The following is a 22,408-nucleotide window of genomic DNA, read 5'->3' as shown; positions in this document are numbered from 1 at the left end:
TCTTTAAAGGCAAATTCTAAGATTTTTAATTGATAATGTATGTGTTTTTGCTGTTTGTTCTTTCTTATAGAGCCAATGGATGTGAAGCTTTGGATGTGAAGCTTGAACATGCTAATATAGTTACCATTGACTTGCATGGGATTTGTGCCACAAATGCTAAAAAGTTTGCATTTGAAACAATAGCCAGTTAATTAAACAAATACAGTATCCATAAACTGCTTAGAGGGTAAGGAAACCAATATGGGTGAATTTGGAGGGGGGATTCTTAAAAAAATAAATAATAATAATTGTGGGAACAGCACCTAGTGGTCAGAACCTGGTCATGTCAGGATGTATGATAGGACATAAACTTAGCAACTTCAATGACTAATTTCTCTGAACAGGGGGAAAAACATCAGCTCCATACCCCTTGTAAGAAATAGATAACTGATACGGTATATTCAATGTTAGGGTGGGATTGGCATGGGGGGGTTGTGGATGGCTTTTGCCAATTTCTTTGGATTCCTGATGTCGTACTCATTGTTAGAAATATATACTATATTTCTATATACTAAATATACTATATTTATTGAATGTTCTATGAATCCTGTAAATTAAAATGACCAATTTGGGTGCAATCAATTAGCTTAATTTCCCAGATCGAAATTATATTTCAACAAAATAATGCTGCAGGAATCGTATCTGTTTCTAACGACAGAAATTATTTCAGAACCATCTGAGATGGTGGGTGTAATGGCTGGCTGAAATGGCATGGAACGACCCTGGGTTTCAGGCAGGTGTATTAGTGGGGGTTGGGCTTGTTGCTCTGCTCATGGTCTGGACATATGTGTAGGTGTCATGTTGAGTTCCTTGCTGCAAGGGTGGGTGGTATGGGGGGGCCCTTCCGATAGGATTCACACCCCTTAACTTTTTCAAAAATGTTGTTGTGTTACAAGGTGGGATTAAAATACTCTAATCCCAAAGTGGAGGAAAAATTCTAACATTTGTAAAAAAAAAGTTTAAAAAAGTAAATAAAAAATAAACATTGATTTACGTAAGTATTCAACCCCCTGAGTTAATGAACATTTATAGTCAGTTTTGGCAGTGATTACAGCTGTAAGTCTTTCTCGGTAAGTCTCTAAGAGCTTTGCACACCTGGATTGTACAATATTTGCACATTCTTTAAAAAAGTCTTGAAGCTCCGTTAAGTTGGTTGTTGACCATTGCTAGACAGTCCTACCATAGGCCTAACATAGTGTATATTTGGCCTTGTGTTTTAGGTTATTGTCCTGCTGAAAGGTGAATTTGTCTCCCAGTGTCTGATGGAAAGAAGACTGAACCAGGTTTTCCTCTAGGATTTTGCCTGTGCTTAACTCTATTCCATAAAAAAACTCCCTAGTCCTTGCCGATGAAAAGCATACCAATGTTGCCACCACCATGCTTGAAAATATGAAGACTGGTACTCAGTGTTTTGTTGTGTTGGATTTGCCCCAAACATAATGCTTTGTATTCAGGACAAAAAGCCTGTGCTTTGCCACATTTTTTGCAGTATTACTTTAGTGCCTTGTTGCAAACAGAATGCATGTTTTGGAATATTTTTATTCTGTACAGGCTTCCTTCTTTTCACTCTGTCATTTAGGTTAGTATTGTGGAGTAACTACAATTTTGTTGATCCATCCTCAGTTTTCTCCTATCACAGCCATTAAACTCTGCAACTGTTTTAAAGTCACCTTTGGCCTCATGGTGAAATCCCTAAGCGGTTTCCTTCCTCTCCGGCAACTGAGTTAGGAAGGACACCTGTATCTTTGTAGTGACTGGGTGTATTGATACACCATCCAAAGTGTAATTAATAACTTCACCATGCTCAAAGGGATATTCAATGTCTGTTTTTTTAACCCATCTACCAATAGGTGCCCTTCTTTGCGAGGCATTGGAAAACGTCCCTGGTCTTTGTGGTTGAATGTGTGTTTGAAATTCACTGCTCAGCTGAGGGAGCTTACAATTATCTGGATGTGCGGGGTACAGATATGAGTAGTCATTCAAAAATAACACTATTATTGCACACAGAGTGAGCCCATGCAACTTATTATGTGACTTGTTAAGGACATTTTTACTCCTGAACTTATTTAGGCTTGCCATAACAAAAGGGGTGAATACTTTTTGACTCAAGATATTTCAGCTTTTCATTTTTCATTTATTAGTAAAAAATGTCTACAATAATAATTCCACTTTGCTATTATGGGGTATTGTGTGTAGGCCAGTGACACAACATCTACATTTGAAATTCAGGCTGTAACACAACAACATGTGTAAAAAGTCAAGGTGTGTGTGAATACTTTTGGGTGTGGCCGTGGTTTGTTTGGGGGGGGGGGGGTCTAGGCTGGTTCGGATTGTGGTTGGTGATGCTGTGGTCTGGGTTTAGGTCTCCCTGGTGTGGGTCCTCTAGGTGCAGGGGGAGGGGTTCTCGCAGGTCCGGAAGGGGGTCTTGTTGCTCCTGTAGGGTCCTGGTGAAGGTGGGGACTGCTGCCTTGTGGAGGTGGACCTGGTTATAGAGGCAGTTCAAATCCAGGGTGAGGTGGTGGGCCAGGTAGACATTGGGTTTTGAGGCACAGTCTCGTGAAATTCTTGCATTTACCCTCTGTGTCGCAGGGTGAATGTCTTTTTGCGATAGCAGGGTGGAGATGACCACTTGTGTGTTAGGGAAAGTGGGAGAAGCTTTTTCAATCACTCTCTTGAGTGTTGTTTGTGCCTGTGTTTATTATTATGTGGCTGGGGGACCCTAGTGGGTCTTACACACACACAATGACACACTGACACACACACACACACACACACACACGGCGTTCAGCAGTCTCTGCTCTGCGTAGAGATATGGGTGTGCCTTTGCAGTTGTTGTGTGTGTTTTTTTTATATCAACAACCACAAGTGGAACATGAAGACAGGGGCTGTGTCAATACCAAGGCATGTGTTCTGGCAGAAGAGAGGTGAGGAGGGGAGGGAAGAAGGAAGGGTTTTTGATCATGTGCTTCTGATCCCCTCTACCCTCCCTCTCCTTCCTCCCTCCCTCTCTCTCGCACTCTCTCTCGCACTCTCTCTCTCTCTGAACACAACACTTATCTAGAGACGTTGATAATGAAATCAGAATAAATACACACTCTGCCTTAGACCAGCGACACCGTTGTTCTGTCCTATATAGTCTGGGTCGTTCAAATAAACAAGGAAAGAAATTTAAAAAATAAAAGCTGTTGAGAATAGGTGGAAAAAAGAGAGGGAAAAACCTTTGAAATGGAGAGGCGAACCTCAGATCTATACAGTCATTCTTGGAGTGGGTCAAAGTTCACCAGCAGCTATCGCTGTGTTCTGATTGGCTGCGGAAAGGTGAAATTAAAACCACAGTAAACTTTTGACCCCGCGGGAGATTGGGAGGGAACGCCCATCGCTGAATCGGGAGCGCCCATCGCTGAATCGGGAGCGCGCGTTCCTCTTTTGCTGTCCCTTCCTCACATTCCTTTTCTCTCTCATTTCTCTCTCTGTTCTCTCATTCTGTCTGACTCTCTGGCTTTGCTCTTTTCCAGTCTCCTCCATCCCTCTGTCTTCCTCTCGCTTCTCTCTCTCTCTCTCTCTGTCCTTCTCTACTCCATGAATTGGTGCCATGCTGCATGTAGTCCAACGAACAAGAGGGAGGGAGTGAGAGGCACAGAGAGAAGGAAAGGGGGAGGGGTAGAGAGGGAGGAGACCGCAGGAGAGGGGGGGGGGATGGGGAGGTAGAGAGATTGAGAGCATGAGAAAGGAGAGAGCGAGGCAGAGAATGCAGCCTTTTTGACTGTTTACCATAATGACACAAACTGCTCCCTGTTAAAAGACAGAGAAGGGAAGGAATGTATAAATAGATGTGGAACTGAGGGTCTAGGCTCCAGCGTGCAGAGCATCGGGGCGGAAGGGGGAGCCCATTTTTTTTTACTGCTAATGCTTTCTCTCATTACACATCAAACGGTTTGAGGGGGTCTCGAGTCTGCCGATTTAACAAGCTTTCATGAGCTAACTAGAAGAGCAGCCCTCTCCCTCCCTCTCTCTCGCTGGCTACTTTGATTCCATGTGCAAATGCATGCACGCACACGTGTGTGTGCACACAGACAGGTAGGCTGGCAGGCAGGCAGAGGACTTTAACTGTCTGCTGCTCCGCGCTAGCTTAGTCGTAGCTAATTGCTTTCAAGCGTTCTGTCTCTCATCTCTGCTAGCCGAGTCACTCTAGTGCCTCTAAAATAGTTGAGTTCGTGTAGCGCGTCCCCATTTTCTCTCTGAAAAGAGTTTGTGTCAAACCAACACACACACCTGAAACATGGCTCACGCTCTGTCTGAGTTAGCTATCAGCACAGGGAGGTTGGCACACAGACAGGTCTATCAGGTGGTAATCCATTTTGGGTTGGATGAAGCAGTAATTTGATCTGAGGATTGTTGTGATATTCACCGTTCAGCATGGTGATTTGTACAGGTGGGAGGAAGGGATACGCAAAAGGAAAGGGAGACCAGAGTGATGAAGAGGGGGAGGGTGGGAGAGGGGGAGGGTGGGAGGGGGGGGCACAAGATGGATGGGATTTAGATTTTGGTTCAGGCCATTGGAGGAAAGGGTTACAGGTGAGAAGGTGGTATCTACAAAGGAGAAGGGAGTAGTGGGAGGAGAGGGAAAAGGATGATGAGGGAAAATATGCTGAGAAAGAAAGATGGACGCGAGAGATGCTAGCTAAATAAAATGAATACTGGTGGGGAGAGGGGCATGTCGAGTTTACCAGAGGGAAAGGGAAACAAAAAAGGAGGCAGAATGGAGAGAATGGCTGGAGTAGTCCCTCTGAGATAGTGGTCCTATGCCCATTCCCTCAGCACAATAGGGACAGGGGTTACCTAGTCAGTTGCACAACTGAATTCATTCAACCGAAATATTTCTTCCGCGTTTAACCCAACCCCTCTGAATCAGAGAAGTGTGGGGGGTACCTTAATCAACGTCCATGTCATCGGCGCCCGTGGAACAAGTGTTGTTGGGAGGTTATCGGTCTTGCTCAAGGGCAAAATGGCAGATTTTCACAACCTACCGCATCAGGATTCGAACCATCGACCTTTCGGTTACTGGCCCAACGCTCTTAAACTAGGCACCATAGGTGACTCGTTTCAAGAACTATGCGTATATCGCACGTCACAACCTCACAGAAGAGGCATTTGAACGTTATCAGATTGCATTTTTTGGCAGAAATGCCTTCTGGAACATGTGAACTTTCATGTGCCTTAAATATGGCTGCAATCCCGGTAGCGGGATCGATATGACAACAGCCAGTGAAAGTGCAGGGCGCAAAATTCAAACAACAGAAGTCTCACAATTAAAATTCCTCAAACATACATGTGTCTTATATCATTTTAAAGGTAATCTTGTTGTTAATCCCACCAAAGTGTCCGATTTCAAATAGGCTTTTCAGCAAAAGCACCACAAATGATTATGTTAGGTCACCACCAACTCAAAGAAAAATTCTGCCATTTTTCCAGCCAAAGAGAGGAGCCACAAATAGCACAAATAGAGATAAAATGTATCACTAACCTTTGATGATTTTCATCAGATGACACTAATAGGACTTCATGTTACACAATACATGCATGTTTTGTTTGATAAAGTTCATATTTATCTAAAAAAATCTAAGTTTACATTGGCGCGTTACATTCACTAGTTCCAAAAACATCCAGTGATAGTGCATAGCCACATTGTTTCAACAAAAATACTCATCATAAATGTAGATGATAATACAAGTTATACACATGGAATTATAGATATACTTCTCCTTAATGCAAACGCTGTGTCAGATTTCAAAAAAACTTTCCGGAAAAAGCAAACCATGCAATAATCTGAGACGGAGCTCAGAACAATAGCCAAATTAGCCGCCATGTTGGAGTCAACAGAAACCAGAAAATACATGATAAATGTTTCCTTACCTTTGATGAACTTCATCAGAATGCAGTCCTAGGAATCCCAGGTCCACAATAAATGCTTGAGTTGTTCGATAATGTCCGTTATTTATGTCCAATTAGCTACTTTGGTTAGCGCATTTGGTAAACAATTCCAAAGTCACAAAGCGCGTCCACTATAACGTGACGAAATGTCCAAAAGTTCCGTAACAGTCAGTAGAAACATGTCAAACGATGTATTGAATCAATCTTACGAATGTTGTTAACATACATCTTGAATAATGTTCCAACCGGAGAATTACATTGACTTCAGTTGAGCGATGGAACGGAGCTGCCTCCCTCGTGAACGCGCGTGGTCAAAGCGTGGTCACCTCATGGCTTTGGTTACTCATTCCTGTCTCCTTCGGCCCCCCTTTACAGCAGAGTCATCAGACAAAGTTCCATTGACTGTTGACATCTAGTGGAAGCCGTAGGAAGTGAAAACCCATCCATATCTCGCTGTAATTTCAATGAGAGCTTGGTTGAAAAACTTACAGCCTCAGAAAAATTCCAAACAGGAAGTGGAACTTCTCAGGTTTTTGCCTGCCATATGAGTTCTGTTATACTCATAGACATAATTCAAACAGTTTTAGAAACTTCAGAGTGTTTTCTATCCAATACTAATAATAATATGTATATATTAGCAAATATGACTGAGGAGCAGGCCGTTTACTCTGGGCACCTCTGTGCACCTTACATCCAAGCTACTCAATACTGCCCCTGCAGCCATAACAAAAATGTATGCCATCTGTAAATATGGATAAAATTGTTAAATTATGAGCCTAGTTGGCTTAGCCACAGAAAATGACAGGAACCTTCCCGCTAGCCATGATTGGCTGAGGTAATGGCTGGGCTGGACATGCCGAGAGATGAGTTCGGATTGGTCTGCCATGTAGCAAGCTTCTGTCTATAACATGAGCTGATCAGTATGTGTAGGTAATCCTTTCTAACACAGCTTTTTTGAAAGATATCACAAAGGACTGCAAATGTGTTGCTCTCCACTTTCTGGAGGACCGAGTTTTGAAATCAGTGGAATGCCCGGTGGAAGCAGAGTATCATAGCTAAGGATATGGAGAGAATTCTGGCATTTGATTGCAAATATGCGGAGGGAGTCGAATAGAGAACACAGAAGGCTGTTTTATAAAACACCGGTCTCCAGATTACATCTTCAAACTAAATGCAACCATGGCATCCGTGACAGAGAGGGACAAGCGTTCATCCATGTATACAGGTAAGAGACTCTAGTTGGCTACATTTACCAATATTATATGTTTCTAATTTTGTCAAAGTCATTTTCATTGCAAGTTGAAGCGTACTGTTAGCTAGCTAACGTTAGCTGGCTGGCTCGCTAACTAATGTTAACATGTATGATCTGTGTAGTAATATTACTCATATCTCAGAGCCATTTGCATTGCTAGTTATAGCCACATGTTAGCTAGCTAGCTAACATTGCATCTAGTTGGTTGGCTACCTGCAGACTCATGCAGGATAGTACTGTTATGAGTTGGGATTATGGTTTACTGTTTAGCTAGCTAGCTACATGTCTAACAAAAGACACCACTATGCAAGTAACCATTTCACTGTACCGTTTACACCTTCTGTATGCTGTGCATGTGACAAATAAACGTTGATTTTATTTGATATAGTGTGTGTTTACCAGAGACTGTAATGTGAAGAACAACATGACCTGCACCAAAGTCATATTAGGATATAACGTTAGGCCAATGAGAGTGTCCAAGTTATAAAATTCACCGGTAGAATGCCCAGCTTTTATTTCGTCACACTCACAACCGTAAGCTTAACGTTAGCTAGCTAGCTAACAAGCTAGAAACTAACATTGTTTAGAAAGTTGCTTTTAGTTGCCCGGTTTGCTAGATTGACATATAGTAAATTCATTTTTACGGATGGTTTTGTTGGTGTAAAAATACACCAGTTATGCTATTTTAGACCACCAGGCTGCTGATGTCATGCAGCCTGTAGTTTTTGTGTTTTTTAGGGTTGTTCCCGACATAAACAAAATCTTGGTCGACCAAGAGTCGTCTGTTCTTTCGACCAATTGATTGGTCTACATTTTGAAAAGTTTATTTTTCCATATATTGACACATCCTATGTGTTTTAATCAAAATCAACTACGTTTACTGAGCTTGTCTGATGCTAAAGGCAGGTGGTTTAATTAAACGATTAAGACAGACAAATGACGACTACAGGGAGTCTGACCTGCAATTGATTTGATTGTGCCGGGCCAGGCTCAGACTGTAAAAAACAGCGTGTGACTGTGATTAGTACCCGTATTCTCTCTCCTCCATGCTGCAGTGACCACCACAGAACACCAAAGTGTTTATCGCGCTGTCCGTGTTTCTGAAGCTGCAACATAATTACAGCCATTTCTGACTGAGCGGGATTAGAATCGGACTGGATTAGTTTTTTTCAAACTGCCCCCTGCAATTCTTTCTTTTTTTCTCCAATAAGTTGACAGTAATGACAGAAGCCTGGAGGTTTTTATTCTAGGTGTGAAGAGACAGTATTTCAACATATCCAGATGATAGGGCCACACTGATAACTCGAACTTGGTTCCCAAGTTTCTAAACCATACCAAAACATCTTTCCTATAGTGTCACCATAATATTTGAATTGAGGAAGTGTGATCAAAATCATTAGGATATTTTAGTGATCCGCAGTACATCCTAAATGCCCCACACCCTTCAGATGTGAGCTAAACAGTGCAATTGAGATGCATTTTAAGGCTATGGATGAGAAAGTTAACTTATAATTTCCAAACATTTACAGTTGAAGTCAGAAGTTTACATACACTTAGGTTGGAGTCATTAAAACTCGTTTTTCAACCACTCCACAAATTTCTTGTTAACAAACTATAGTTTTGGCAAGTTGGTTAGGACATCTACTTTGTGCATGACACAAGTAATTTTCCCCAAATAACAGTAGGTTATTCAGGTTGGAATTGTTACTCTCCTGCCATGTAAAAATTACTGACATGGCAAATTCGAATGGGACTAAAATTACAGATGTGGTGTTTGTGCTCGTGCACATAATTACATTACCCGACCTCCCCCAGTAAACCTAATCCCGTCTGAATAGGGCACAATAGGGCCTGCCCTATTGCATATCATAAACACATCAATAAATTGGTTATAAAAAACTCTGAACACCAGCGGTCGTGACAAACTCAAAACGGGGGAATATTTACTGGTTGCTCGGGAGATAATGGGAAAATCAGGTGTGGAATAAATGTGATTCGTTTTGGAAAATACTCTAGTAGATCAAGAAAAAGAAGGTAAGGAACAAGCACTGTGTGCATATTATGTGTGCCAAACAGGTGCTGTATAGATTTTCTGACCGTTTGGAACAATGTAAACGACATTAAATAAAGTATAATCATACCAGAGAGTCTGTAACCTTTTTTTGTTAAGAATTTATTACAGCAAAGACTAAAAACAGACGTATTCATTCATGAATGCAATTTTCAGAAAGTGAACAGTTTATTTATTGTTTAACTTCTTATGGCTGCAGCCCGGCGTCGGTACACTTATGACAACAGCCACTTCAAGTGCAGGGCGCGAAATTCAAAATATATATTTTTTAAATATTTAACTTTCACACATTAACAAGTCCAATACAGCATATGAAAGGTACACATCTTGTGAATCCAGCCAACATGTCCGATTTTTAAAATGTTTTACAGGGAAGACACAATATGTAAATCTATTAGCTAACCACGTTAGCAAAAGACACCACTTTTTTTACTCCACCAGTTTTTTACTCCATCAGTAGCTATCACAAATTCGACCAAATAAAGATATAAATAGCCACTAACCAAGAAACAACTTCATCAGATGACAGTCTGATAACATATTTATTGTATAGCATATGTTTTGTTAGAAAAATGTGCATATTTCAGGTATAAATCATAGTTTACATTGCAGCTACAAACAGAAATTGCACCGAAAGCAGCCATAATAATTACAGGCACCAACGTCAAATACCTAATTACTCATAAAACATTTCTGAAAAATACATAGTGTACAGCAAATGAAAGACAGGCATCTTGTGATTCCAGCCAATATTTCCGATTTATTAAGTGTTTTACAGCGGGAAAAAAATGTAGCGTTATATTAGCTTAGCACAATAGCCAGAAACACTTGGGCGCCGACGACTACGACAGATATATGAAATAGCATCATAAAATGTTTCTTACTTTTGGTGATCTTCCATCAGAATGTTGGACAAGGTGTCCTTTGTCCAGAACAGTCGTTGTTTGGAATTAGAACGTTCATTTTCCCTCTTGAATTAGCAAGCGCGCTAGCCTAGTGGCACAAAGCTCTCCATGTCAACAAACGGAAGAGAACGGAACACGGCAAAACTCCCGGAAAAATTTCAATAATCTGATGAAACTATATTGAAAAAACATACTTTACGATGATATGGTGACATGTATCAAATAAAATCAAAGCCGGAGATAATAGTCGCCTATAACGGCAGCTAAACAAAAGGCAATCCCACTGTCCAGCTCGCGCTCTTCAGAGTACCGAAAATGGGGGACACGTCATTCCAAGATGATGTGTTCCATCTCAGACCAAGATAATCACCTCATTTCTTCTCTCACAGCCTCTTGACACCCAGGGGAAGGTGTATGACGTGCATGTATACTAATAGGTCTCGTGCCCATTTATAGGCAGGAAGAAGAACAGAGCATCGATTTCAGACTTTCCACTTCCTGGTCAGGAAATGTGCTGCAGAATGAGTTCTGTTTCACTCAGAGAAATAATTCAAACGGTTTTAGAAACTAGATAGTGTTTTCTATCCAATAGTAATAATAATATGCATATTGTACGAGCAAGAATTGAGTACGAGGCCGTTTGAAATGGGCACCTTTTATCTGGCTACTCAATACTGCCCCTTGCAGCCCAAACAGGTTAAGCTAATTATTCAAGGCTTGCTTTATTTTACAACTAAAATGCTTAATTTCATTTCAAGTCGTGAAAGACTCGTATGCTGTGTGATGGTGTGAATGAATGATTGATTGATACAGTAGCCTAGAAGTATTGAATTATAGGCCTATGTAAGTTCCGGTATTAAGACTAAATAGGATGTGCTCTTAGGCCTACAGCTCGATGGTGGTTATACAAGGCTGCTGTACTAAACCTACTAATGATGATGACGTTACTTATTATAATAATAATAATAATAATAATAATAGTAATAATAACCATAAAAAGGAGATCTTTTTAAGCTCTTTTGCAGCAGGCCGCGACCGGGAGACCCATGGGGCGGCGCATAATTGGCCCAGCGTCGTCCGGGTTAGGGGAGGGTTTGGGCGGCAGGCATGTCGTTGTCCCATCGTGCACTAGCGACTCCTGTGGTGGACTGGGCGCAGTGCACGCTGACATGGTCGCCAGGTGTACGGTGTTTCCTCCGACGTACTGGTGCGGCTGGCTTCCGGGTTAAGTGGGAATTGTGTCAAGAAGCAGTGCGGCTTGGTTGGTTGTGTTTCGGAGGATGCACGGCTCTCGACCTTCACGTCTCCCTAGTCAAAAAATATTTTTAAAAACATAAATAAAGAGATGGGTGGGGCTTAAAACCTCTTAAGTGTAGGGGGCAGTATTTTCGTTTTTGGCTAAAAAACGTACCCATTTGAAACTGCCTATTTCTCAGCCCCCGAAACTAGAATATGCATATAATTGTCAGATTAGGATAGAAAACACTCTAAAGTTTCCAAAACTGTCAAAATTTTGTCTGTGAGTTTAACAGAACTGATATTGCAGGCTAAAACCTGAGGAAAATCCAATCAGGAAGTGCCTCTGTTTTTGAAACCTCTCTGTTCTTATGCATCCCTATCACCCATTTAAAGGGATATCAACCAGATTCCTTTTTCTATGGCTTCCCTAAGGAACAGCCTTTAGACATAATTTCAGGCTTTTATTTTGAAAAATGAGCGAGAACGATCACATTGCGTAAGTGGATAGGTGGGGGCTCTCAGAGTGAGTTGTGCGCAACAGAGAAAGGCGGCCATTGTTACTCCCGGTACTATTGAAAAACCGACACTCCCGGTTGATATATTATCGAATAGATATTTGAAAAACAACCTGAGGATTGATTATAAAAAACGTTTGACATGTTTCTGTGGACATTATGGATATTATCTGGAATTTTTGTCTGCGTTGTCGTGACCGCTTTTTCCTGTGGATTTCTGAGCATAACGCGCCAAACGAACTGAGGTATTTGGATATAAAAATATCTTTATGGAACAAAAGGAACATTTGTTGTCTAACTGGGAATCTCGTGAGTGAAAACATCCGAAGATCATCAAAGGTAAACGATTAATTTGATTGCTTTTCTGATTTTCGTGACCAAGTTACCTGACGCTAAGTGTACTTAATGTTTTGTCGAGCGATCGATAAACTTACACAAACGCTTGTATTGCTTTCGCTGTAAAGCATAATTTCAAAATCTGAGATGACAGGTGGATTAACAAAAGGCTAAGCTGTGTTTTACAATATTGCACTTGTGATTTCATGAATATGAATATTTTCTAGTAATATTATTTGACTGTGGCGCTATGCTATTCAGCGTTGCTGATGACAATTATCCCGGAACCGGGATGGGTGGTTCACAAAGGTTAAGAGTTTTTGAACGATGCTGAATGGGTGTAGACAAAGAAGAGCTCTCCAGTAGGTGTACCAAAACATTCAAGGGACATTTTCTTAACTGCGGTGAGAAATGTATCAACTTTCAAAGCAGAATTACTTTCCCATTGTTCCTCGACTGTAGTGTACCAGTGTCAAGCTCTCAGACTCAACTTTTATCCAATGTAAAAAAAGACAATTTCAAACTTTTCTACATAGGACCGAATCGAGCCAGTCGGTCACATATGGTCTCACAAAGTACAGCTCACATCTCTCTCTCTCTCTCTCTCTCTCTCTCTCTCTCTCTCTCTCTCTCTCTCTCTCTCTGTTTTCTTCTCCTCCACCTCTACAGCTCCCCCTCTCCCAGCCAATTACCTCACCCCACACACACACACACACACACACCCACACATCCCATTAGGTAAGCGGCACGCCCACCCCCGACACGCGTGCACACGTGGCCCCCATGAGATAAGACGCACCCCCACAAACATATATTACACACAGCCTCTTAGATAAGGGCCCATCCCCCTCTAATGGGAAAGGAGATTGATTTAGACAGAAAAAAAAGATTTCTCAAGATGTCGCTCTCCCTCTGCTTAGCTCGGCCCGGTTTAAATATTTAAAGCCAAGATGGTATTTTTCTTTCCTTTGTGCAGTCATGGAACTGTTTATTTTCTCTGATGCTGATGTGCGTCTGCTCAGACTGTAGAGCAGGGGAAAAGGTAAATACATGCATCTAGGGTATTTGTGTTTTTAAATACAGGTTGGTGTGTGTTCTTTTCTCTTGATGTGTATGTGGTGTGTGTGTGTGTGTGTGTACTGATGTATAGGCTATTGATTTTCCAAAAGTGTGTGTTCGCCTGTGTGTATGTGTGTCTAGGCGCTACGTGTGGTTTTGCGTGTTGCCGTGCAGTTTGTGTGGCTCTCCAGTGTGTGCTTTTGTCTGTGGGAGTGATGGATGGCAGGCAGAGAGCTAATGTGATTTGGATATGCCACCAGGAGAGAGTGTGTGTTCGTTGTGAGTGAGAGCCTCTGTTTGTGCGCCTCACTGTGTGTCGGTACTCATCCGTGCATGCCTGTTTGTGTGCGTGTGTGCATGCTTGTGTGTGTGTGCGCGCCTGTCTGCCAGTGTATGTGTGTTAGCCTGTATGAGTGTGTGGTGTGTGTGGCGTTTTAAGATTATCCACAAGGAGTGTGTGTCAGGCTGTTGAAGGCTTTCTGCCCTACCTCTGTAGATCGCTGAATCTGCAATGTGCACCCTCCTCTACCTCCCTCTATCTCTCTACTCTTTCCTTCTTCTCCCTCCCTTCCTCCCTCCCTTCCTCCCTCTCTCCACCATTTTCTCTCCCTCTTATTTTACTGTGCTTTGCAGTTTTTTGGATGGAGGAAAAAAGAGAAGGGGAGGGTGTGTGTGTTTTAGTAAAGGAGAGAAGAGGAGGAAGTTGGAACAGCCAGGGAGGGAGGGATTAAAGGCAGGAAGGACGGATGGGCGAGAGGGAGCTCTCTTGGTGATGGTTATTGTGAGCCAGTTTACGTCTGTGTGGTCTCGTCTCATGTTTTCAGCAGTGGACCTGGATGAGGTTTGAGGATTGTACTACTAGTAGTTCCCAAGCGTGGTGTTGGTCTGTCGGCACAATGTGCGCTGCACACTTAACTGGACAACGCAGTTATCAGGAGCAATTGAAACTATAGCACTGAAGGTTTTCTCTTGTCCAACATGCGCTTAGCATAAGTCTGTTGGACTGTATTACTGCTTTCACATAGGACTATTTTGCATGTAAAAAAAAAAAAGGGCAATGCTTATATGACCGCTTTACAATCAGGCCCATTTTTACCACATTCCTGCCCGCATATGCCTTTTATACCTCCCGTGCGCATGCCTGTTGATGAGTGGTAGTAGAGTTGTGTTGATGTGGGTGGTTGTCTATTTGAATAAATCCATTTGATATACACCATCAACATTTCAATCCATTACTCATTCATCCAGGCAAGTCCTAAGACCAATAATAACATGCTGGCAAAATGTTCTAATAAAATGATCCAACTAGACAAGATGATCCGAGCAGCACTTACCTCGACTTGGCTAACATTTCCCCAGCCTAGGTGTAACCTAACCAATAGTTAGGGTTAAGACAATAGTGCGTGCTTAAGTGGCGGGCGATGCGAAGAGATGGGGTGAAGTGACATGTCTTACAAAAGTCTTACATTGCCAGAAGGATGGTGAACTGGCACTACCTAGCAACTATCAAGAGCCTCAGCGTTACGGCTACATTTCATACTCAGCCTGCAGGAAAGGGATACAGTATGCGGTCTGTCCTGAACAGCCCATGTCATCTGACTGTTGTGTTGCAGTGTAGTCGCGTAGGCTATATAGTAGACCCAGTGTCTGTCCGTCTGAACGGATGGCTCAGAGTTCTGTATGCTGGTCTGACGTGCTCGACATTCGTCAGACGGAGACGATTTACCCAACCCAAACCCCCCTTTTTCTCTCGTTCGGTCCCTTTGTTCCTCACTCACTCTCTCGCTCCGTCTCTCTTTTTCTTTCTCTGAACTTGACTGTGAGCTCCAGCTTTTCCTTCTGACCTGAGCTAGCATTTAGCTACGTTGTGATGTTTCTTGTTGCTTTGATGACTGTGGTTATATTCCGGACAGATCATGATATCTCACTGACAGATCAGGGGTCTTAGTATTGTATTTGGATAAGTAACATGGTCTGTTTTTAATACTCTAATCTAAAGGGGAGAACCATGTCCTTATGGGAAATGTGTGCGTTAAGCTACCAGGTTAGGACAGAGGGAGAACAGGAGCACATTATTGGTCAGTGGAAAGGCAAACTTCCCGTCAGCTTCACATTCACCCATGGATCCTCATGTCAGATCGCATTCAACGATAGCGTATCAAACCTTTCAGTGTTTGTCCTGTTGTCAAAGTTCAACACTTGATACTGGGACTGGGTAGGATGCTCTGTTCATCCGATAGAAAGATATAGTGTAGCTCACTGTGCTTTAAATAAACCACCTTCTCAGAACCTTTTTGGATCATTGGAAAATCCTAAGCGGTTTCATCAGTGACACAACTATGCTAAGCTAGTTGAAATATCTATTTTTGAGAAAACGAAGCCGCCTGATGCTCTCGCTCGCTCACGTCTCACTCGGGTGTAGTGGTAACGTACAGTAGGTGGGATGGTGTGTCGTTTTTTGGAGAGCAGATTTCTGATCTCTTAAAGAGTTGTTGGGATTTGGGTTTGGTTTAGTTGTTAGCTGAAAGAGATAGGAGAGTAAGACAATACATGGAGAGCGAGACACTGTGAAAGAATGTGTGTGTGTGTGTGTGTTTGTGTGTGTGTGTGTGTGTGTGTGTCATGGTTCCTGTCTCTCTGATGCTTTTTTGATGGCGCTTCTCTTCTGTTGCCATGGAAGCAGAGTGACCATCAGGGCGGGGTTAGGGGTGGGGCCTATTGATTGACCTATTACAGTAATGAGGTCTGAGTAGCCTCCTGTGTGCACATGCACGCACGCACACAATCGCCCAGGGAAGTATAAAACACCCGCCCGCATATGCGTAATTATATTATAAATAGACCCACCAGAATGTTTGGAAACTATGTAATTTTCCCAGGGAGGGATGTAATTATATATATTTTTTTCACTCTAAATTATAGCGTTCTCTCTCTCCCACTCCCCTTTACTTTCTAACCTCTCCCTTCTTCCCCCTGTTGTGCAGACAGAAAGAAAAGCCATGTGTAACACTGTTACCTGGTCATATCTTGACACTGTAGGCCTGCTACCCAGTACTCTACCCTGCAACTTAGAGACTGCTGCCCTATGTACATAGAGCTATTGAACACTGGTACCTTTAATAATGTCTACAGTATGTACAGTGCACATTTTGTTACATCACAGCCTTGTTCTAAAATGTATTAAATAGGTGTTTATCCTCATCAATCTACACGCAAAACCCCATAATGACAAAGCACACACAGGTTTTTAAGTGTAATATCACATTTACATAAGTATTCAGACCCTTTACTCAGTACTTTGTTGAAGCATCTTTGGGTTTGACGCTACAAGCTTGGCACACCTGTATTTGGGACTTTCTCCCGTTCTTCACTGCAGATCCACTCAAGCTCTGTCAGGTTGGATGGGGAGCGTCACTGCACAGCTATTTTCAGGTCTCTCCAGAGACGTTCGATCGGGTTCAAGTCCGGGCTCTGGCTGGGCCGCTCAAGGACATTCAGAGACTTGTCCCGAAGCCACTCCTGCGTTGTCTTGGTTGTGTGCTTTGGTTCGTTGTCCTGTTGGAAGGTGAACCTTCACCCTAGTCTGAGGTCCTGAGCGCTCTGGAGCAGGTTTTCATCAAGGATCTCTCTGTACTTTGCTCTGTTAATCTTTCCCTCGATCCTGACTAGTCTCCCAGTCCCTGCCGTTGAAAAAATCCCCTCAGCATGGTTCCAGGTTTCCTCCGGACGTGACGCTTGGCATTAAGGCCAAAGAGTTCAATCTTGGATTCATCAGACCAGAGAAGGCACTGTATATACCATAGTGTGTTCTAGTTATGGCTGATCCTATGTGACTACTGCTGTACACACATTTTCTATTCATATACTGTCTATACACACCATTTTGTGTGTGTATGTATTTATTTATTTATAAATATATATATATATATATATACAGGTATATATTTATATTCCCGGATTCTGACATTGCTTGTTCTGATATTTCTTAATTTCTTTCTATATGCTTTTTGGATTATGTGCGTATTGTTTTGTAATGCTTGGTATTCTTGCTGTACTGTTGGAGCTAGAAACACAAGCATTTCGCTGCACCAGCGATAACATTTGTCTTCGCGACCAATAAACTTTGATTTGATTTGCGGTGCTTCCACACCGGTGTGGTTCACACAGTTAATTAAGCAATTAACATGCCGTCATGCTGCGGGTCATGTATAAACATGCCAAATTGCCCATTATTGTGGCTACCGTGGCTAAAAGAGGAGATCTCATAGGTTTGAAAGAGGGGTCTCAAATGAGCATAAGGGTTTTTAAGTGTGTGTGTGTGTGTCTCAGTCACCAGATCTCAACCCAATTCAACACTTATGGGAGATTCTGGAGCGACGCCTGAGACAGCGGTTTTCACCACCATCAACAAAACACCAAATGATGGAATTTCTCGTCTAAAGAATGGTGTCACATCCCACCAGTAGAGTTCCAGGCACTGCATTGAATCTGTTCTTGCTCGTGGTGGCCCAACGCCTTATTAAGACACTTTATGTTGGTGTTTCCTTTATTTTGGCAGTTACCCGTAGAAAGTGTCTCTTGCCTCCAGCCTCACCTAGGTGATAAAGGTAATGTGTGATATATCACACACACACGCTCCACACGTGTCTCGTCACACTCTGTTATTGTTCTTCAGGGTTTAGCTGAGGACGTGTGTTTTTTTTCCCCTCCTTATCTTATCTCTGCTCTGCTTGTGGCTCCGCAGCAGCTTCACAGCCGGTCAGTCCTAACTAACACACTGGAATGTGTCCCAGCTTTCAACAGTTATTTTCCTTCTCTCTCTCTCAATTCAATTCAATTCAAGGGGCTTTTTTGGCATGGGAAACATATGTTAACATTGCCAAAGCAAGTGAAGTAGATGGTATACAAAAGTGAAATAAACAATAAAAATCAACATTAAACATTACACTCACAGAAACTCCAAAAGAATAAAGACATTACAAATGTCTTATGTGTATATATACAGTGTTGTAACGATGTGCAAATGGTTAAAGTACAAAAGGGAAAATAAATAAGCATAAATATGGGTTGTATTTACAATGGTGTTTGTTCTTCACTGGTTGCCCTTGTGGCAACAGGTCACAAGTATTGCTGCTGTGATGGCACACTGTGGTATTTCACCCAGTAGATATGGGAGTTCATAAAAATCGGGTTTGTTTTCGAATTCTTTGTGGATCTGTGTAATCTGAGGGAAATATGTGTCTCTAATATGGTCATACATTTGGCAGGAGGTTAGGAAGTGCAGCTCAGTTTCCACCTCATTTTGTGGCCAGTGTGCACATAGCCTGCTGTCTTCTCTTGAGAGCCAGGTCTGCCTACGGCGGCCTCTCTCAATAGCAAGGCTATGCTCACTGAGTCTGTACATAGTCAAAGCGTTCCTTAAGTTTGGGTCAGTCACAGTGGTCAGGTATTAGAGGTCGACCGATTAATCGGAATGGCCGATTAATTAGGGCCGATTTCAAGTTTTCGTAAACAATCGGAAATCGGTATTTTTGGGTGCCGATTTGCGGATTTTTTTTTTTTTTTTTTTACACTTTAATCTTTATTTAACTAGGCAAGTCAGTTAAGAACACATTCTTATTTACAATGACGGCCTAGGAACGTTCTGTCTTTTTGGGCAGAACGACAGATTTTTAACCTTGTCAGCTCGGGGGACCCAATCTTGCAACCTTACAGTTAACTAGTCCAATGCTCTAACACATGGGTGTCAAACTCTGTCAAACTCTTCCTGCGGGGTAATTATATTTGGCCCGCGAGACAATACCAAATTACTACTAGAGCTGGCCCGCCGGTATTATACAGCGCATTCACCGCTAATACTACGAATCCCATAATGCTCTGCTGTTGTTTTCGCGCGCCAATCAGGACAGGACCCAGAAACGCCCTCTCCTCTGTGACAGTAGTCATAGCAACATAGACGCTACAACTGTCAGCGCGCTATCCCTTCCCAAAAATTGCGAAAAGAAAGGCAGAAAACAGGAGCTTTCTGGACAAGTGGGAGGCAGAATATCTGTTTACATATGTAAAAGACAAACCTGTTTGTCTTGTTTGTGGAGTCAACGTGGCTGTAAGTAAGGAGTACAACATTAGACGACACTATGAAACGAAACACCATGACAAATACAAGGACCTGGACATGACTCAAAGGAGCCAGAAAGTAGAGGAGATGAAAATAAGTTTGGTTTCACAACAGAATATGTTCAAAAAAGCCACATCACAAAGTGAGGCTGCTGTAAAGGCTAGTTATATAGTGGCAGCAGAGATCGCAAAATCAGCCCGGCCCTTTAATGAGGGAGAGTTCGTGAAAAAGTGCATGATGAAAGTTTGTGACCTCGTATGCCCAGAGAAAAAGCAAGCATTTTCAAACGTGAGCCTGAGCAGGAACACAGTAGCTGATCGCACATGTGATCTTGCCACCAATCTGTATGACCAGCTGATGGAAAAGGGAAAAGATTTCGTTGCGTTCTCCCTCGCTGTGGATGAGAGCTGTGACGCATCTGATACTGCTCAGCTGTCAGTCTTCATCCGTGGAGTGGACTCAAATCTGTGTGTTACGGAGGAGCTATTGGGATTCAAATCAATGCATGGCACAACCACAGGAAAGGAAATCTTTGAGGAGGTTTCCAAATGTGTAACTGAAATAAAGCTGCCGTGGGATAAACTCGTTGGATTAACGACAAATGGTGCGCCAGCGATGTGCGGTAAAAAGAGTGGACTGGTGGGCATGGTTCGGGAGAAGATGCGGGAAGAGAACTGTGCAGGTGAGCTAACTGTTTACCACTGCATCATACATCAGGAATCACTGTGTGCCAAAGCCCTAAAGATGGAACATGTTATGACCACAGTAACACAGGTAGTTAACTTTATAAGAGCCAAAGGTCTGAATCACCGCCAGTTTACATTTTTTCTAGAGGAGTGTGGTTCGGAATACGCAGACGTGCCGTATCACACAGAGGTGAGATGGCTAAGCAGAGGAAAAGTACTGAACAGATGTTTCGAGCTGCGTGAGGAAATATGTCAATTCCTGGAAACCAAAGGGAAGGATACAGCAGAGCTCCGGGAGCAAAAGTTTCTGTGTGAGCTGGCCTTTCTCTGTGACATCTCGAGCCATCTCGATGCGCTGAACCTGCAGCTTCAGGGGCGGGGGCGCATCATCACAGACATGTATGCTGCAGTGAGGGCCTTTAAAACTAAACTGTGCCTGTGGGAGAATCAGATGCTGCAAGGAAACCCTTGCCATTTTCCCTGCTGCCAAACCATAAAAGCGCAGATCTCTACCGCCGTGTTCCCATGCGCACAGTTTGCTGAAAAACTCAGTGTTCTCGCCGCTGAGTTTAGCCGGCGATTTGCCGACTTCGATGTCCAGAAATGTAGGTTTGAACTGCTTAGTAATCCCTTCGCAGTTGATGTGGAAAATGCACCAACCAACATCCAAATGGAGCTGATTGAACTCCAGTGCAACGACACGCTGAAGTCAAAGTATGATGCTGTGGGCGCCGCACAGTTTCCACGGTTCATCCCTGACACAATGCCTCAGCTCCGCACCCAAGCTGCTCAGATGCTCTCCATGTTCGGCAGCACTTATCTATGCGAGCAACTTTTCTCCTCGATGAAGATGACCAAAACAACTCACAGGAGACGTCTGACTGATGAACACCTTCGCTCGATACTGAGGATTTCTTCAGCTCAGAGCCTGAGCCCAGACATTGATGAACTAGCATCCAAGAAGAGATGCCAGGTATCTGGCTTGGGCACATCAGATTAGATCAGTGTGCAATAATTAACGTTTTCTTTGTGCACTTTTTCTTGCTACAAGGCATGGGCTTGAATGGTTGATTGATTTATTATCATTTTATTTGTAAAATTATTAGCCAGTGGAAAAAGTTTATTTTGGTATTTTTTTTTTTTTTTTTTTTTTTTTTTTTTTTTTTTTTTTGGGGGGTGGATCAGCTTAATATTGCGGAAAGAATGTTGCTTCCAATGTAATTGTCTGCATCATTTCCAATCCCCCATATTTTTTTGGGTAAATATATATATCCATTCACGTATGCATACATATACACATATATACATACACATACCTACATAGACATACATACTTTTTTAAAGAGTATACCTTTATTATTATTCCCCGCAAACCCTACCACCGATCCCCCAATTGGAGTAAACTGATAAACATTTCTGTTTTTACCTTCAATTTATACATCTTATACACATTTTACAGACACAGTCTACTTTATAATAGTTCTCTCTTGTTTGTTCTTAGTCCTTCCTCTATTTCTGTTGTCCATCCAGTTTGATTTCCACTTGTAACTGTGCTATTTCACAATAGCTCCGCACCTATACACATTTCACAGATCCCGTATGCCCTACATTGTTTATCTTGTTATTAGTCCCACCCTTCAGCTCCACTCAACCTTTCCCATCTATCTTCCAACATCATCCATTTCGGATTTTTATTTGCCATATATTTTTCAACTGTGCTGTGATGCTTCACAAAAGATTTGAATCTTCCTATTCTCATAGCTTCCACGGATTGTAAATTAAAAATAAACATTTTTGCTAAAATAATTATTATATTATTGATTGATTGACTATGGCTTTTCAAATCCCCCAGTATTGCTATCTGTAGCGTTAGTTCTACGCAAATGTTGCAATTCTTCAACCATTCCTGGACCTGTGACCAAAAACGAGCTACATGCGGACAATACCAAAATAAATGGTCTAATGACTCTGCCTCCTCACAGCAGAATCTACAGAGCTGGGAAGATTGTATCCCCCATATATATAACATTCTATTAGTTGCAAGAATTTTGTACAATAATTTAAATTGAAAAATTCGAAGTTTTGAATCCGGCGTTGTTTTGCGTATCAATTCATAAACCATGTGCCATGGAATGGGTACATCGAAAATCTCTTCCCAACTATTTTGCAATTTATATGGCACAGCTGTAAGTTTTTTGGTCCTTAAATGAAATTGGTATATGTTTTTATTTATCACACTTTTCTTTAACCATTTATG

At 42.2% G+C, this 22,408-nt stretch overlaps 2 protein-coding genes across 3 annotated transcripts in view; both read left to right on the top strand.

Annotated features, from left to right (window-relative positions):
- The window catches only part of LOC120058740 (general transcription factor II-I repeat domain-containing protein 2-like), a 103,999-nt gene extending 82,720 nt beyond the window's left edge, over positions 1-21,279 (top strand). Inside the window, exons 2-3 of the mRNA XM_039007481.1 lie at positions 18,092-18,105; positions 19,320-21,279. Of these exons, the coding sequence (XP_038863409.1) occupies positions 18,092-18,105; positions 19,320-21,151 (1,846 nt within the window). The 3' untranslated portion in view covers positions 21,152-21,279. The remainder of the gene's footprint in view (positions 1-18,091; positions 18,106-19,319) is intronic.
- LOC120059487 (nuclear receptor coactivator 3-like) overlaps positions 1-22,408 on the top strand; it is a 137,041-nt gene that overhangs the window by 50,697 nt on the left and 63,936 nt on the right. The window lies entirely within an intron of this gene.

Source organism: Salvelinus namaycush, chromosome 14 (genome assembly GCF_016432855.1).
Source record: "Salvelinus namaycush isolate Seneca chromosome 14, SaNama_1.0, whole genome shotgun sequence".
In the NCBI taxonomy this organism is placed as follows: domain Eukaryota; kingdom Metazoa; phylum Chordata; class Actinopteri; order Salmoniformes; family Salmonidae; genus Salvelinus; species Salvelinus namaycush.
Note: the sequence above shows the minus strand (reverse complement) of the source record. Positions and strands in the feature narration are given on the sequence as shown.